The 17,415-nt window shown below is 46.7% G+C and overlaps 1 protein-coding gene across 1 annotated transcript; it reads right to left on the minus strand.

Moving 5' to 3' along the window:
- Positions 1 to 2,123: 2,123 nt before the first annotated feature.
- Positions 2,124 to 16,389, minus strand: LOC144720119 (peptidyl-prolyl cis-trans isomerase FKBP9-like). The gene is made up of 10 exons (XM_078596615.1): positions 16,002 to 16,389; positions 13,565 to 13,710; positions 12,341 to 12,533; positions 11,395 to 11,540; positions 10,591 to 10,780; positions 9,492 to 9,637; positions 7,215 to 7,404; positions 5,464 to 5,609; positions 5,032 to 5,195; positions 2,124 to 4,296 (listed from the first exon to the last, which is right to left on the minus strand). The coding sequence occupies exons 1-10, from the start codon at positions 16,238 to 16,240 to the stop codon at positions 4,120 to 4,122; spliced, it is 1,737 nt and encodes a 578-aa protein (XP_078452741.1). The 5' UTR covers positions 16,241 to 16,389; the 3' UTR covers positions 2,124 to 4,119.
- Between the last annotated feature and the right edge of the window lie 1,026 nt (positions 16,390 to 17,415).

The following is a 17,415-nucleotide window of genomic DNA, read 5'->3' on the forward strand; positions in this document are numbered from 1 at the left end:
AAGCCTACGTTTAAACAGCAGGGAAAATCATTTCCTTGATTTCCCTGCATGGCACACTTTTATTATAATTCAGGTGATCTATGCAATGGTATTGGTAGAAGCTATCGTTTCCAGTCACTAAAATGCAAACAGTTAAGTTCTAAAAATGTATTAATATGCAATTTTTTTTTTACCAGGAAAGGTCCACTGAGCTACATAGTTCTCTTTCCAAAGAGACCGGGCCACAAATGGCAATTCAAATGATATTTAATGCATGCGACTCAAACCACTACTCAGGATCCCACTGTCTTAAGATGGGGTTATATTCAGATACAAAATACGTACACACTATTATATGAAGCTGGGTGGAGCTGTGGTAAGAGCTATCAACCCCCAATCATTGGTGCTTAACTTAGAATCATGGTCAAGGATAACTTGGGCCACAGTATTTGAAAAGTGATCAGCCTGATTAATGTAATCTCAGTTTGGAATTACATATTTCACAATTTCTTAACTTTAAAATTGAGTTGCAATATTTTGGTAGATGGAATGCAATTTAATTTATGTATGTAGAACATCTGTCGCACCGTATGTTGACCACCATGTTATGGGCTTTGGTTTCTGATGTGGTGGCAAGTGGTAATCTCATTGTCTGAAAATATACATTGTCATCTTACACGAGTATGCACATCCAACTGTTTTGGAAGTAATGAGTAGTGTAACATTCACAGTGAGCACCTTTGCATAATTTTAAAATGCTTTAAAAAACTCAGCTTTTAATACCTTCCTTTAAAAAAAATTCGTGCAACAAAACCTTCAAAGTTTACATTTGATGCAGTTAGTGTCTTTGATGTTTAAATACAAGTTGTAAAGATTTTTCAAAATGTATATTACAATACATTGGTTCAACATAAGCAACACTGCCGAGCGTAAAAACATAAAAAAGTAAATAAATCTATTAAAGCAAATACTGTGCTTGCATGTCTGACAATAGCAAGTGACATGCATTTTATTATCACAACGCAATAAACATAAATATGGTTTTGATTTAAAGCTTTCGTGACTGCAGGGATTCATATTCTTGGTTCTTTTGGTAAAGTCACGTAGAAGGGAAATAAAAAAAATAGTAACAATTCTCACGACGTTTCGACTGCAACACAAGCAATCATCATCACACCAGATGATCGCACCTGATGAGGATTGCCTGTGTTGCAGTCGAAACGTGAGATTTATTATTTTATATTTTTATTATTTTATTTTTTCCCTTCTACGTGACTTTACCGAAAGAACAAAGAATATAAATGTTTGTTTACTCTGGAGCATCCTATCTGCCCGTCAAAAGGCAGATGCTTACATATGGTTGTGCAAACCTGGATCACAAAGTTCATAGGCAATGTGGGAGTCTGCAGTAGGCAGAACGTCAAAGTAACTTGCCGACCCACCTCGACTGGACATCTGTGAACAAGCTTCACAGCTCATTGGATTCCGACAGTCTAAATACAGATTCTGGTTCTGAAAGGTTACCCATGCAACCAGAAAAAAACTACCGAAGGTAAAAATTACTCAATTGACCAAGACATCCCAAGCAGGACCCTCCTAAATGAGACCGAGGCTTGACAGGGTAAATAAAATGACAAATGTTACATTAACCTTCCCAAGGGCCTGTGCAAGTGAGACTGGTAGCAGACATTGCATTGGTATTTGGTGCTTTGACCAAAAATGTGCACAGACGTAAATAAAAAATGCCGGGTAATTCATCTATGCCACGTCATCTAATTCAATTTGAATTTTAAATGAGTAATTGTGCCTGCTGTAGATGTAATACGTATCCTACACACAAGCCATTAGAATTAACTCACAAAAATGTCAAAAAGTCTGTTTTCCTGTAACACGTGTTTTCATAACGAAAATTGTATATAACGCTATATATGTATTGCGGGAACACTTTATAAAACGGATGCGAATTGGATATAACGCGATTGAGTGAACAGAACTGCGTCGCGCGCGTAGGAATAAACAGATGTACGGCTTGCCTTGGTGGACCATCACACAAGGTGGGATGCTGATGGATGCTTCTCGATGCTTCCCAGGCACCTCAGTCTTTGTTCACCCTGCATATGCATCTCACGCATGATCACGGGCTGTGCTTTACCCTATATTATTTATTATAACGTGATTTTTTTCCATAACGCGGTATTCTTCAGGAACGCAGCTACCGTTTTATAGGAGAACAGACAACAGATTATGTATTTTTCGCAAAACCAGTGTTTCCTTGATAAGCAGTGTGGTTCGTACTCATCTTCATTCTTTTCACAGGACGGCACCTGTCGACCGTCTACAAAATCGTACTCATTTTATCAACCCCACAGGAACAAGTATTTTGAGTCGAACCCCATCCGAGATTTGAGCTCCGTTATAAAGTGTACACTAACCATCGCAACACCAACCCGGTTTCGGCACAAACTGGTATGTTGTATAATCGTAAAAGCCTGTCCAAAATCAATATGGATTATCTATTCATATTACCAGTGGCTCCTCCAAATTAGTAGTGTGTCTCGACTAAAGTGTGCAGTGGCATTGTTTGAAGGATTGACTGGCGGCTTCTTACCTTGGTGATCTGGATTTAAATGTATTTGTGAGGCCCAGCTTCAATGACTGGATGGCAGTTATTGCGATTGCATGGTTGACTACATGCAGCAAAGCCACTTTATTCAGTGGTGCTGCAGTGAAGCCGCTCAGCAATCGCAAGGTGGATGCCAAAACAGTTAAGGCATCTGGAATCAATGACGAGGTTGTGCCATGGAACAGCATTGACCACAATGACCTCGGTCTAATTAATCAGCTGTACCCAAATACATCGGTGGTTTCAAGCAATGAATATTGCTTGGAGAACCACATAATTACAAATAGCACCTGTAAATTTGTTTAAAAGACTGCACAGTTAAAAAGAAAAAAAACAAGCTTGGTTGATAGCATCATAACACAACATTATAAAGTAGCAAATTATGGCTTTGGTGAACTGCATTGCAAGAATATAAACTCTAAAAGCTCACCTACACATTCCTTCAAAACATTCCTTTAAGGTCTATGTTGCAGTTCACACCTGGGCTATCCAATTGTTTACGCAATCAATTAACGGTTTGATTACTCAACGAATCAGATAATACGAAAATAGTTGAAACAGAAAGCCTCACCTCTGTTCCCACGTATTGCTGGTATCATCAGCTGTGTCATTCTGGGCGTGGCTTACAGGGGGTTTCCTGCCTTTCGAAGGCAGTATGTGGGGCTGGCTGCCACTTAAAGGGGCCCATGTAATTAGCAACAAAAAAGTTCGCATTACAATTTTTAGTAGATTCATTGACTTGATTGACTAATTGTTCCAGCTCTAGTGCAGATTAATATTTACCCATGATGCATGTAACATCCTTGGAATTGATATTTTTAATCTTCAAGAATTCTGAAGTTATCATTTTCAAACTTGTTCATAAATCAAAGTGCTCACATGGAATACCCAAGTTCAGAAAACAACATTACGCATTCTCATTTATAACAAAAGCATTTCTAATAAACAATGAAATATGCCTTTTCATGAAATGCCAAACAAGAAAACAATGATGAACCTCATTTGCCAGATCTTTACATGGTCCAACCCAAAAATCAATCGAGTCATTAGCTGTCAACCTGTGTTATTTCCCACATTTCCATCTCACAGTTTACTTGCATATACCGAAGCTGTGAGCACCTACTAAGGTTGGCATGGCACACGAGAGAGTGATTGGAGCCAGCACCACAACCGGATTGTTTTGTCTTCCAAGCAGTGATGTTCACACACCACACCAGGTATTTATTTAAGGCCGAGTCAACCTTGGGAAGGTCTAGGACAAGTTCACATCCCCCCATTTGCTACTGATGTGTATGGTGAGGAATCAAATAAAAATTGCTGGGTTTGTAGCACAATGCCAAACCACTGTGCCACTGCTCCTTATAACACACGCACACGAGTATGGGACCCTGCGCAAATCAGCGCGCATAAGCATGAACAGTCTCAGAGCCCGCAGAGGCAAGGTTGTAAGGGGACGGAGGGCTTAGATGGGGGTTGGGGCGCCTGGATTGCCACTTCGCAGAGGATGTAGGGGCAGCTCACAGCTCGTCGTGTGCCAGCTCGTCCCGCTTCAACTTGAGCTCCGTGGGGCTGATGAAGCCGTCACCGTCGCGGTCCTGGTTCTTGAACATCTCGGAGATGAGGGTCTCAGCCTCCTGGCCCGGAGCCAGACGACCAACTCCCGTTGCCACCTGGCTTTTGATGAAGGTCGAGAACTGAGTGCAAAACAGATGGGAGAGCGTCACGGCAACTATATTACACATTTCAATCGGTACACCTAGATCAATATCAAAAGGTCACCATGGCCAAAGCTGCTAATTGCACCACACTACGGAATTGTTTCCTTCCCACACATTTCACAAGTGTACCGAAAGGCATTTCAGAAAGTTGAAACTGATCTGGAATTTTCCTGCTTTAACAATTGTTGCTAGATACCTTTAGTCCAAAAGGCCCATAGGCTGATGGACCTTAAACCACCCGCTGTAAGTTTTATTTATTTGTTACAGTCTATACCCTACCTCCAAGATATGCTGTTACACTCTGGTTTTAGGTCTTCCCCTGCCAACACTCGAGTGATGTCCTTGGTAAATAGTTTTTTTGCCATTGGGGGGTGACATGGTCATCTTGTGTATGTGTAATGAGCCCTTTGTTGCAAGCTCAAGGTTCGGAGAGATTACAAGAAAGGTGAATAGGCTACACTAGCACACAACTCCTGCACAAGATGACCACAATTAAAATTTTCCGATCATTTGCCCACTTTCTAGCACAGCACAGGGGTTTGCGCACATTACTCAATAAAGTGACAGAATCGGCTATGGCTAACTGCACACTGAAAGCCCATACCTATCACCTGGTTCTGACTGGAGTAAAACGTATTGATACTTAACTCAAGTCTACATCCCGTACCCTCCCGCCTGCGCCTATTTGCTGGAGAGAGAGAGGGGCAGCACCTCCTGAAGTGCAATGAGGCCATCCTGGTTGGCATCGAACTGCTGGAAGAGCAGCGGCGGCGCACGCTCCTTCCACACGAACATATACCCGTCCGGGAAGCCCTCCTCCGCCCGCAGGAGCTCAATGTCGAAGAGCAGCACTGCGCTACCCGGCACCTCGCCCTCTGCGGGGGGGGGGGGCACAGAGCACCCGCACACGCCTTATGTAAGCTTCTATCACAGTAACACATAGAAATTAGCGTCGATATAGCAGCGATTAGGACTGTTCTGCATTGCAAAATTTAGCCCATTCCATTTCAAGAATGTTTTACTCAATTGTATTTGTGATTTATGCTTTGAGTAGTGTGTTTTAACTCCGTATTAGAATGAACGAATTTACAACCAATCGTTGGCAATCTATTCACGCAGCTGTAACCGCTCTCTCCATCTTACCAATGCCTTTCTCGCCGAACGCCAGATGCGGGGGGATGGTCAGAAAGCGCTTTTCGCTCACGCACATCCCCTTCATCCCCACCTCCAGCCCTGGGATGAGCTGCCCACTGCCCATCTTGGCCTCGTACGTCCAGCCGGTCTTCCGGCTGCAAACAGTGCCACTGTTAAGGACGGCCCACTAGACGTAGCGATTTAATGAGCTGCACAGAGAGATTACCAAGCTATCCTTGATGAAAGCATCTCTTGGTGAATCTGGCATGCACACACAATATATACACCTAAAAACATACATACATATGTACACAATCGCATGTGTGCACACACAAAAACACATCTTCAGCCATGCATATACACACAATGTAGAAACCCAAATATGTCCATGCACACATCACACATTCGCACTCTTACCTTAAATAGAGTGCATGGGTTGTGTTGTAATTCACTCACACACAAACTCATATACACACACTCTCACAAAACAACAACCGGTGTTCACCAATAAATGGCAGTGTTGTCACTAGAGGCCGACCGAAATTCGGTTTTGGCGCCGAAAGTTGGCAAATGGCCTCTTTCGGCATACTTTCGGTTTTGGCCGAAAGTAAATTTTTTACTTTCCGTCTGGTTTCGGTTTCGGCCAAAACTGATATTGACTTTCGGTCGTCATTCGTCAACCGAAGATCTATTTTTAGAATATAATGCTAGTGCTACGTCTATCACTCTGCCTATCGGCCGGTCAGTCGGCGCTAGGCAATCCTATGCGATAGGCTGCAAACACACACACACGTCAGCAGCAGCAGCTTGGGAGCGAGGTTACAGCCGCAACCATGCTTTGCTAATGTATATACGACCGGTCAACAGACTGTCTTGCTGAATGCGGAAAAACTGGTGTTTCTTAACTACAACATTCGTTTGTTTGGATATAATTACTAAGTAAGTAACACCTAAAGATTTGATATTTAGCGACACTTACTGCAGGCTCTGAATGATTAGTTCTAGATTTATTTTTAATTAAAGTAGCATTGCATCATGACATATTTCATAAATCTTGTGTTCGGTAACTTCGGTTATATACCTTTCTGCTTCGGTTTCGGCCGAAAGTGTAGTTAAACTTTCTGTTTTGGCTTCGGTTTCGGCCGAAAGTATATTTTTTACTTTCGGTCTGGTTTCGGCCAAAACCAGAAATTCAGTTTCGGTCGGCCTCTAAATGTCACCACAGTGCTTGTGCCAAACTCAGTGCACTTTGAGGGCACGTTAAGTCGCAAATGCTCGTTTAACAGTAGGGCATGGAAGAGACCCAGGTCTCACGGGTTGACTGACTTAGAAGACTGGCAGATGTACCACCTGTGCCCCCTATTGTGCCAATTTGCTATATTTTAGCCGCCCGGCACTCCGCTCGTTGTTGTGAGCGTCTCTGCCCTGCCCTCCATTATTGCCCAGTAGCATCCTTCACGAGCCTCCCCCACAACAACAAAGTTCCCCCATATAGCCTTAACAGATTGTTTGGGCAAATACTGTTAGCGAGTAGAACCTATTAAGGCCGGCATGGCACGAGGAGGTGAGTGGCCAGCACCACGCCCAGCCGCCTTTGTATCCCCAATGTAGATGTTTACGCACTGCACCAGGTTCTCATTTGAGGCCGAGTCGACCTTAGGGAGGCCCAGGACTAGTTCAGATAATCGTCACTGGCATTGGGCGTGAGTGGGAATTTAACTCGGGTTTCTTGCCGGGTTCATTTACACGCTCTCTCTCACCTGGAGTAGAGCGGCGTGCCATCCAGTAGCGTGGTGTTGTAGTGCATGCTGATGAGGTCCCCAAGCTGTACGCGGTGCGCACACTCATGCGGGCTGGAGTAGGTCTCCACATCGACACTGTCAGCGGGGTTGTGCAGGTCCACCATGTGCACGTTCACCAACAACACGGCCGAACCCGGGATCTTACCCGCTGGGACACGGGGGGTGGGGTGGGGGGGGGCAGTCATGGACGGCACGGGGTTCTGAGCGGTGGAAGTCCAAGGGCATTGGGAAGGTTACTATTGAATATTAATTCTTGTTTGAGGACTGGTAACGCGGGTGTTTTATACGCAATACAAAGGTGCCAGGAGGATTAGAAGAACATTGAGTTGGCACTGTTAAGATGCTGGGTTTGAATTCAGGTAAATGTAGTTGAAGGTGCTGGGTGGCTTAGGGGCTAATATCACGTCAAAATGCTGGGCAGACACTGCTGATATCCTGGGTTTGAATTTGGGCCATGGGTTGTCAGGTGTAGATAGCGCTTGTTCACCAATTAAAGTGCAAAAACCCCTCATCGTACAATTTGGCTTTGCTTTTGATTTAGTTAATTCCAGCTCTAAGAATAAAAAACGTGGTTTTATTGACAAGTAGTTAACCAGTTTACAGACCATAAAAAATGTGTGCTCCCAGTGAAAATGAAGGAGCCCATTTGAAATTACTTCAGAAGTAGTTCTAGAATATCTAGAATGTCAGCATCTGGAGCATTCTCCGACAACGGATTATAAATCAAAATGTTGTCATGTCATTACGCAATGCTGGAAGCACAATTGTTTTCGATTTGGGAGAAAAAGAAAGAACAAACTAATCCCATATTGAGTATTTTCAAAGTAATGTATGATTTTTTTTTCGAATGATCATACATCAACTTGATTTAAGTTTAGAAATAACAGCACTATAAAATAAAAGTATGCTTTGGAGTGCAATCTATATGCATTGGCTAGATTGCATTAACCCAAGCTAATGATATTATTTTCAACCTTTTCATTGTTTTTGTGAATGTTCATATGTCTGCATGTGTGTGCATACAAGCGGCATGTGCAGCTGTGTGTGTATGATTGAGTGTACGTGTGTAGAGGAGAGAAATACGCGGTGCGCAAAGTTAAGCGGGTGCAACTGAGCGCAAACAGGTGTGCGCGTTGCAACATGAGGTTTGCACAGACAAACCGCCAGTAATTAGGGGGAGAAGCGGGTGCAACCGAGGTCTAACAAGTGCTACGCTGTGACCGGAGGTTGGCGCCTAGGAGACGGGAGATGGGGGGTGATGATAAGGGATTAATGGGACAACTAACGCCGGCCTGGCGGCAGCTTAAGTATGAGCACGTGAGGACTCGGGATAAGCAGGGGGATATAAGCGGGAGTGTGTGTGAGCGAGGCGAGTTGTTGCCGGGGAACCAAGAGTGAAGACATCTCACCGCTACCGCTCCAGCCGTCAACGGGACCTCAACCCTCACACCGTCGCCGGGCGGGTGTTGGCTGAACCCCCCGCCCAGGACAGACGGGTGAGCGGGTCTGAGGGAGCGTAGGTGACGGCAGCGGTGAAGATGCAGAGTCGCTGAGTGCTAAGACATTGTGTGCGAAGTTGCTGAGGGCGAAACTGCTGTGTGCAGAGTCGTTGAGTGCAAAGTCGCTGTTTGCGGAGTCGCTGAGTGCGAAGTGGCTGTGTGCAGAGTCGTTGAGTGCGGAGCTGCTGTGTGCGGAGTCGTGGAGAGCAGAGCTGCTGAGTGCAGGTTAAGTGAGGTGCAGAATAGATAAGAGCGGGGAGAAGTATATGTAACCGTACAGATAGTTACAGGAGTGCCTATAACTGGCGCAAGAACAGGTGAATAAAGTGTAAGCAGGTGACTTGTTACAACGTGTCGGTGTGAGTAATTTTTGAAGACACTACACATGTATTAATGTCTGCATATATGATGTGTGTGTTTATGTGTGGGGCACAGTGGTACAGTCTTTAGTATGCTACACTATGACCCCAGAAGCCTGAGTTCTATTCATGGCTACAATATCTAAATTTGTCCTGGATCTATGTTTGCTTGACTCTGCCTTAGATGATTACCTTTGAGTGGCAACATCGGCTAGAAAGACAAAGGCAGTTGTACGTGCTACTGGCCACACTACTCCCTCATCAGGCATGCCAGCCTTAATAGGTTTTCACAAGCAGCACATGCCAAGCTTGGCTGGAAAGGCAACATGGGAGATCTATGTCTTTGTGTCTGTGCATGCATGAATGCTGGCTCTCACCAATGCCAGCCTCCCCGTAGCCAAGGTGGGGTGGGATGGTGAGCAGGCGCCTCTCCCCAATGCAGGTACCTATCAGCCCCTCCTCCATGCCCGCAATGATGAAGCCCTTGCCCAGGTACGTGTCATACGTATGGTTCCACATTTGCCTGCACACAGTCACACACGGTGATCGTGGGGAGCAGTGGTGTTAGTTGTTCGCGCACCGCTCTATAATCCTGTCATCCTAGGATTGATTCCTCGCCATGACTCACAACACGACACCAGTGGGCAATTTATGTATTTTCCTGGAGTGGGTCAACTCAGCCTGAGTATGATGGATTACAGCTACAGCCAAAAGGACAGCTGGTAGGCTAACTGGCAGGTAGGCACAAGTGTGGTTAGACTTGCAGCTCAGCTGCTTGAATGGTGGGTTGATAGCTAATGGGCTGTCTGGTGGGTTTGCTGGTGGGCTGTGAGGCTGATAGTATGGTGGGCTTTTTGAGCTGGCTTGCGAGCTGAATGGTGGGCTGATGGTCAGACTGGTGAGCTGGCTGGTGGCGAGTGGGCTAGTGGGCTGGTAGATGGGTATGTTTCTGCAGGAGTGGCAGTGGGGTTGGCATGTGGGTTGTTGGGTAGATGGCAGGCAGGTTGGGATGTGGCATCATGAATATGCTGGTAAATGGACATGTTAATAGTTCATGGAAAGCTGGGCTGCTAAATAGGCTGGTATTTGGGGTTTGGGTGGTCTGGAGAGCTGGCTGCCGTGTGGCCTGCGAGCTGGAGTTGATGGTTCCCTGGTCAATTGATACATTGTCAGGTGGACTATTGAGTAAGCTAGCAGGTGGGCACTGGCAGGTGGACACTGCATGGGGCTGCTGGGTAGGCTAGTGGATGGGTGGACTGCTGATTCAACTAACTTGTGGCTGGTTTCTCAGTGGGCTGGTGTGGTTGTTAGTAGGCTGATGGGAGGTGTGCTGGATGACCTGGTGGGTGGTCGGGGAGTGAGATTAATAGGTCAGCTGACAAGTGGGCTGCTAAGTGGACTGTTGGGTGAACTATCAGCTGATGGAATGTCGGGAGTGCTAGCTGACATGTGGGCAAAAGACCAACACGCACTCACGTGCTGTCAAAGACGGTGCCATCGAGCAGCGAGCAGTTGTAGTGATAGCGCACAAAGTCCCCGCTAGCAGCACGGCGCCTGCAGGGCTCCGGAACCAGGTAGGAGTCCACGGTGACGGAGTCGCGGGGGTTGTGCAGGTCCACGAGATGCAACGTGAACACCAGCGTAGCATTAGAAGGGACCGTATCACCTACATCGCATAGCCACAATCATTAAGGAACAGTGCTTTGAATTGTAATCATGGGCATCTGTCCAAATTCAAACCCAGCAGCATCTCAGTCAAGCCAGTTCAACACTATGACCTCTAAGCCTGATCTGGATAACGACCAATGACGTGCATTGCACTCTTTTTCATGGATTATTATTTTAACATTATGTTACATCTGGTTACCCATGGGTTTGCCATGCTTGAAACTGGCTCTTTAAGCCTACGGCATTAACAATTAATGCAAAAGAAAATTAATCCAAATGGCACTTGGATAAGAGCACTCTACTCACAACTGGAAGGTCACAAGTTCAAATCCAGGTCAGGGGATGACATCCTATGATTGTCACTAAGGGGTCGATATAATTTACATCTCTTTTGGGGATGTAGGTGTCCTATGGAGAGACTGTCCATCGCACCATAGTAATGTGTGAATTCCTCCATCACCTCTGAACCACCAAAGGAGATACCCAGCGAGCAACACGTGGAAGAACAGGGAGACCCCATGACTTTTGAGCCACAGTCAGTGCCCAACCTTGAGCCACGACAAGCCACATGGCAGCAATACTTTATCAGCATTTTCCAAGAAGACCACTCACCGGAGCCCTCTTCGGCATAGCCAAGTGAGGGTGGGATGGTGATCACTCGCACCTCCCCAACACAAGCTCCGAGGAGGCCAGTGTCCATCCCTTGGATGAGCCAGCCCATGCCCACGTACGTGTTGTACGTCCCATTGAGGCTGCGGCTTTACAGACAAAAAAAACACAACACAAAGATCCCCCATTTATTTTCATAGACAAAAGGGGCAAGTACTGTCAGCAAGCACACATTAAGGTCAGCATGGAATATCAGGAGGTGGTGTGGCCAGCACTACACTTGGACATCTGCCTCTCCAGTGACCATGTTTACACCTGCAACAATTACTCAGTTGACCTAAGAGAGGCTCAGAAAAGCTTTAATACAATTTACCACAAATGTGCATGGCCAGCAATCGAACCCAGGCAACCTGAATCATAGCATATAGCTTAAACCAAAGTACCACTTCCACATACTCAACAAGTGAGTTATTGGCATTGGAGTGTTATGCAGAGTAGTGACGTGTGGTACAGCATGAAAGGGACTTGGCATTGAACACATGTACACACACATGTAAGATATACACGTATGCTGTATTTAAACATACAGTATATATAAAACACATATAAAAACACACTAGATATGTAAAGATTCAACCTGCAGCAATTCGATTATTTCTCACCATACAGGATCACAAACCAAGGATCCATTCTTTTCTGTCTTGATTGTAAAGTTGTTTGTATTGTCCATATCATGTTCTTTCTCATTCATTTAATTCGGCATACAACATTTTAGCATGTGAATGGAATATCATTTCCACAAATCGCTAATGTACTTTTACATCATGCATGATTCTATACAAGTGGTGAAAGAATCAACTTCATCCATTGATCAATGCGTAATACACACAATCACAGGGCGACGCGTCATTTCAAAGCACAGTGTGGAGAGCCATCGCGTGGGGGATACCTGCTGGAGACGAATGTGCCGTCGAGCAGCGTGCAGTTGTAGTGGTAGCGCACGTAGTCGGACGTCTCCACCGTGCGGCTGCAGTTGCCAGGTCCTCGGCGCACTGTGCGCACCTGCACCTCGTCAGACAGGCTCCACACGTCCAGCAGGAGCAGCTCCAGGTGCAGTGTCGAGCCCAGGGGAACCACGTCCTCTAGTACACGCGTACACAGAATGTGCAGTTAACCTCCTCGAATACGTGACAATTTTATCGTTGCCGTTATCAGTCAGCCATTCTCTATATTGCTGGATGAAGGCATCCTCAAGCCATACCCAATGATCCATCCAGCTTCTACACACGAGCTGATCTTAGTGCTCCCTCTACATGATGAATGTGCTCTCCTTTGGCTGCCACTACGTCATTAGTCTTGAACACTGGCCATCGTCCCTTCTTGCGATGTGTCCTGCCCATGATCACTTACTTTTCTGAACAGTCAATATGGTGCATCTAACTTGCACATGTTTTTTAATCCATGCGTTCCTCTTCCAGTCTCTCAGTGTAATTTCAAGCATGTATCTCTCCATCCATTGTGTATGTTATCCTTTTGTTCCATGTTCTTTGTCAATGACCATGTATCTGATCCACGTGCAATAGCAGGTAATATACACCGATGAAAAGTGTTTCTTTAGGCACCCTGGTATGTTGCTTTTCATTCAAGTATTAAGTTCAGTTTTCCACCAGCACTCCTAGCTGCTCTAGTGGCGATTTGGGGAGATGCTATTGGTAGATCCTATTGTACACGGTTAGCCATGGAAAGTACTCGTGTTAACCACATGGCTATTCACAAACACAAATATCATGAATTTTACACCAATTCGGTGCCATCTCTCATGTCCAAGAGGTGACACAGAATGAAATGAGTCATGGATGATATGATGTATTTTGTGCTTCTGGAAAACCGCTTCTGGTGATTCCTTATGATTAGATAAGGGTGGGAAATATAAATAATGTACGGCCACTTCTGGGTTACACCTCTTATGCAAATATATGTGCAGATAATCATCTTATTTGGCAAGAGTAAAAAAATTCACCTGAAAAACCTTACAGTGAGAATTTCGAAGACTACAATTTTCCATCTCGTGACATCGCACTGAGAGCAAACTTGGATCATAACTCGAGTAAAAATAGAAAATAGGTGTATGAACGAATGAGCAGGATGAGGAGCGGAGGTGAGCGAGGCTCACTGAATGCTGGCGCTGCTTGCACGAGGTCTGGGGGAAGCACTGCGAGGCGGCGCTCAGAGACGCACATTCCCAGCAGTGACTGCTCCAGCCACGCAGGCAGTTCCCCAGCACCCAGCGCCACCGTCTCCGGCCAAGGGCGCTTAGAGCTGCACTCAACGCAATGGGAGATCGGCAAAAACCGCAAATACGCACTCGGCAACAGCCACATCAAAGAGCAAAGGCGTCGACAACAACAGATGGCATTCGCCACTAGGTGACGGTGATGGCAGCTGAATTAATGTGCCAGGTTACGTGTACTTTGCAATCATGAAGATGGGCAACATAGTCACAAGACAGTCACAAGTGGGAGACCAAGGTGCTTTAAATGTAGAAGTGAAGGCTTTCCAGCAGAACAAAGGGAGGCAAACCCATGTGATAGTAATGGTGGTGAATGTATGTTTTACAGGAGGTCACAACCCCAGTGTAGTTTGCCGATGCACCACCTGCACTACCAAATCTGTAAACTGCATCTGTTGGTATACAGGATCCTTCTTGATAAACCAAAATTATTTGTATAGATTAATGTTCCGTTCTGTGCTCATTATTCTATGAGCATCAATTGACAGTTGGAAATACTGGTGATCGAGTACCAATTTTTATTTTAGTTTTGTGCTTATCCGACTGCAGAATATAAGATTAATTTATTAAAAGAAGCATCATAACTTTATTAACTATTTGTTGGCATTCAACCAATGTCTTAATAATGAAAATCAACTACTGCATGTCTAATTTTCACTATCTCACCGATGCTTAGTTGAACACCCAGTGGAACGTGAGGGTAATTGCAAGCTACTGCAGATTTCTATTTCTGCTGTATTATTGCGTTGGCAATGCCATATCCATGTACGTGTCACACATCTGGTTTAGGCAGCACTGTAGCTCCGCGCGCACACACGCGGTCGCATTACATTGCAGTAATGTGGTGCAATGCAATTTGCAGCACGTCCAATTTTTCAGTCTGTTGTGCGTAGAAACAAACATCAGGAACGCACACACACAAAAAGCACCGTATATACAGTTCAGGAATTCCTGATTGAAGAGCAAAGTGTTTCCATGCTCAAATGAGCACTGGGTAGTGCACTGGGTAGTGCTCATTTCCACGAGTGGAAATTCCTCTTTCCTATGGTAGGGGTGGGTCCATTTAGGCTAAGTGGTACTCAATCTATCGACCCCAAAAGAATGATGGGTTGAGACATCCCCACAACTGGAATTTTAACTCACAACTGCGAATTGGGCACTCTGCCAAAGTGACACGTGGCTGGGAGGCTTGGTCCTAATCGCACTCTGGTTTGGTGCATACCAAGTATATTTTCTGCAGAACCGAGTGAATTAAAGGTGGACAATATCGAAAACGTGTCTGAAACATGGTAAGTCCACAACATTATCCTACATATTGAGAACCAAACATCTGCAGCCATCAATCATTAATAAAACTCTGAATGTGTCCACACGAGCATGGTGTGTCTGCCAGCGGCGTAGTGGTAAAACAATAATTGTGTAAACTAGGCCATATAGTCAAAATGAGCATGGGTAAATTCCTTTACTTGCATTTAGACAGTCATGTCAACCGGTTACTACTTTGAGGGGCAACTCTGGAGAACCACTAGATACTCTCTTGCAATCTGCTGTCACAATTAACATGTACCTTCAGTACTCAGATCCCTACTGGACATCGGATTTCTCTCCCAGTCTAAATAAATATTCTGTTTATGTGTGCATGGCAACAACCAGGGCAGGTGATATAAAACAAGAGTCAGTCTCGTTGCTGAAGCAAGGCTATGACAATGCTCATATCCATCAGTGGCCCTGACTGAGCCAGTGGTGTAATCTCCACATTCCGGCCCAGTGTTTCACTAATTGTCAGAGAGGGGCCACTTTCGCCAATAAGACACCACTGTGCGAGGGCCACCACACATTTGAAACCATTGGGTTTAATAGCACGATGGCATGGAGCGTTTTCCCATTTGTGTATTGTCCGGAGGCCGCACGTCAGGGGGCAGCACTCAAGGCCACAAGGGGCCGCCAGTGCCTCGCGGGCCTTGCAACGAAGAACACCGTTTCCAACCCGAAGAAAATGGAGTTACCAATCACGTGGCAGAGTTAATCGGGCGATGTCAACGGTGGAAGGCGATGATGGGGCGAGCGAGATGGCATACACGAGGTCGTCGGTTCGATCCCAACACTGACGTCTGTACATTTGAAGTTTGCATGGGTTACATTTTTCTCCGGGTCCTCCGATTTCCCCCCCACCCCCGCCATCCACACATTTAGACTCAACATCACGCGTTGAGAGCATGTGGCTGCTATAAATTCCCACGTGATAAGCCACTTAATTGCGCTCATCATTTACGGCGAGATCGCTTCTGTGGAGGAAGAAAATACAGAGTTCACCGCTTACCTGGAAACGATCGGGGTCCCGTCCGCCAGGCTGCCGTTGCAGTGAAATCGCACGAGGTCACCGTGCGCCGCGCGCCGCAGGCACGGCTCGGGTGGCAGCCCCAAGGCCCCCACTGAAAAGCCACCACCACCGCCACCACCGTCCGCGTGTCCCGGTGCCCGGAGCGGCGCGTTACACACGGTGCGCACCACTTGCAAAGCGCTCAGCACGGCCACGAAGTGCACCGCGCGGGCCAGCATGGTGACCACGATGGCTTTCAATCTCACCACCCCTCCCCTCTCTCTCTTTCTTTCTCTCTGGTTTCTTCGCTCTTCAACCCTGACGCGGCCACCAGATTTGGTGGGGGGTGTTGATGTTGAGGCTCACCTGGCCTGCCCTGTGTTTGAGATTTGCCTTGGCTTGGGACCAGCCTGGGTCGGGCTTGCTGATGGGTTTCGCGTGGTCTGACCTGGTACTTGGTGTTCTGGTTGATCCTGAGTGAGCCGAAATGGGCTGCTGCTCGGTCTGGATAATGCCTGGCTTGTATTGGGATGGGCTGGTATTGAGTTGATGGTGATGATGATGCTTGCTGCTGCTGCTGCTTTCCCGAGCGTGCTGTGCGCTGGGGCTTGGTTTGGATGGTGGCTGCGTTGAGCTCGGCAGGTCTCGAGCTGGGTCTGGTGTTTAGTCTGCATCCAGCTACTGCTGCTGAAGTCAAACTTGCTGGTGTTGGGCTCCAGTGCTCTGGACTAGGCAATGGCCACGCTGGACAAATGTCCAGACAGCTCACGGACTATGCTCCGCTAACAAGTTGCGCTGGTCTTGTGACGCATTCCCGCGGGCTAGTGCTGGGCCGCGAGTCACAGGCACTTTCTCCCGTCTATGCTGGGCTAATTGCGGCAGAAGTAACATTAACCCGTCCACTCGTCGGACGTTACCGCTACGGCTTGCGAAAGGACGGCCGCTTCTTGCTCGCCAAGTCGTCTCGGCTTGGAGGCGAGGGGCGTGGCGCGTGGCGGGGGCGGGGGCTCGAGGAGGCGAGGGGCGGGGCTCGGACCGTGTACACGTGGTCGCGCGAGCCATTTGCATTCCCCAGAGCGCACGCGCGCGGCCGAGGAGCGCGCGTGCCGCTGTTGGTTGGCGGGTGGCGCCGCCGCGGCCAATCAGGGCGCGGGGCCCGCGCTGCCGCAGTGGGATTTGTAAACGGGGGGAGGGGCCACGCTTGACCACTCCCTTCTCCCCCTCCCCACCATGTGTTGTTGATTAACAATACACAGTGGTAATGAAAAAGGGGCTTTGTCCGAAACGTCTCCTATTGTTTCCAATTAATGCAGCGTTCTTGACGAACGTGTCTAGTTATTTCATACGAACAATCGACGTTTGTTTTTGTGTAGAGTTTTGCTCATTTTCAACGCGTACACAATAAGCAGTAACA

This window comes from Lampetra planeri, chromosome 1 (assembly GCF_965212315.1).
Source record: "Lampetra planeri chromosome 1, kcLamPlan1.2.h2, whole genome shotgun sequence".
In the NCBI taxonomy this organism is placed as follows: domain Eukaryota; kingdom Metazoa; phylum Chordata; class Hyperoartia; order Petromyzontiformes; family Petromyzontidae; genus Lampetra; species Lampetra planeri.

Coding starts and splice junctions, on each gene's coding strand:
- LOC144720119 (XM_078596615.1), bottom strand. CDS start 16,240: ATGCTGGCCCGCGCGGTGCACTTCGTGGCCGTGCTGAGCGCTTTGCAA. Junction 13,711..16,001: donor GGGACCCCGATCGTTTCCAG/GTAAGCGGTGAA, acceptor CGTTGAGTGCAG/CTCTAAGCGCCCTTGGCCGG. Junction 5,196..5,463: donor GTTCGGCGAGAAAGGCATTG/GTAAGATGGAGA, acceptor CCCCCCCCGCAG/AGGGCGAGGTGCCGGGTAGC.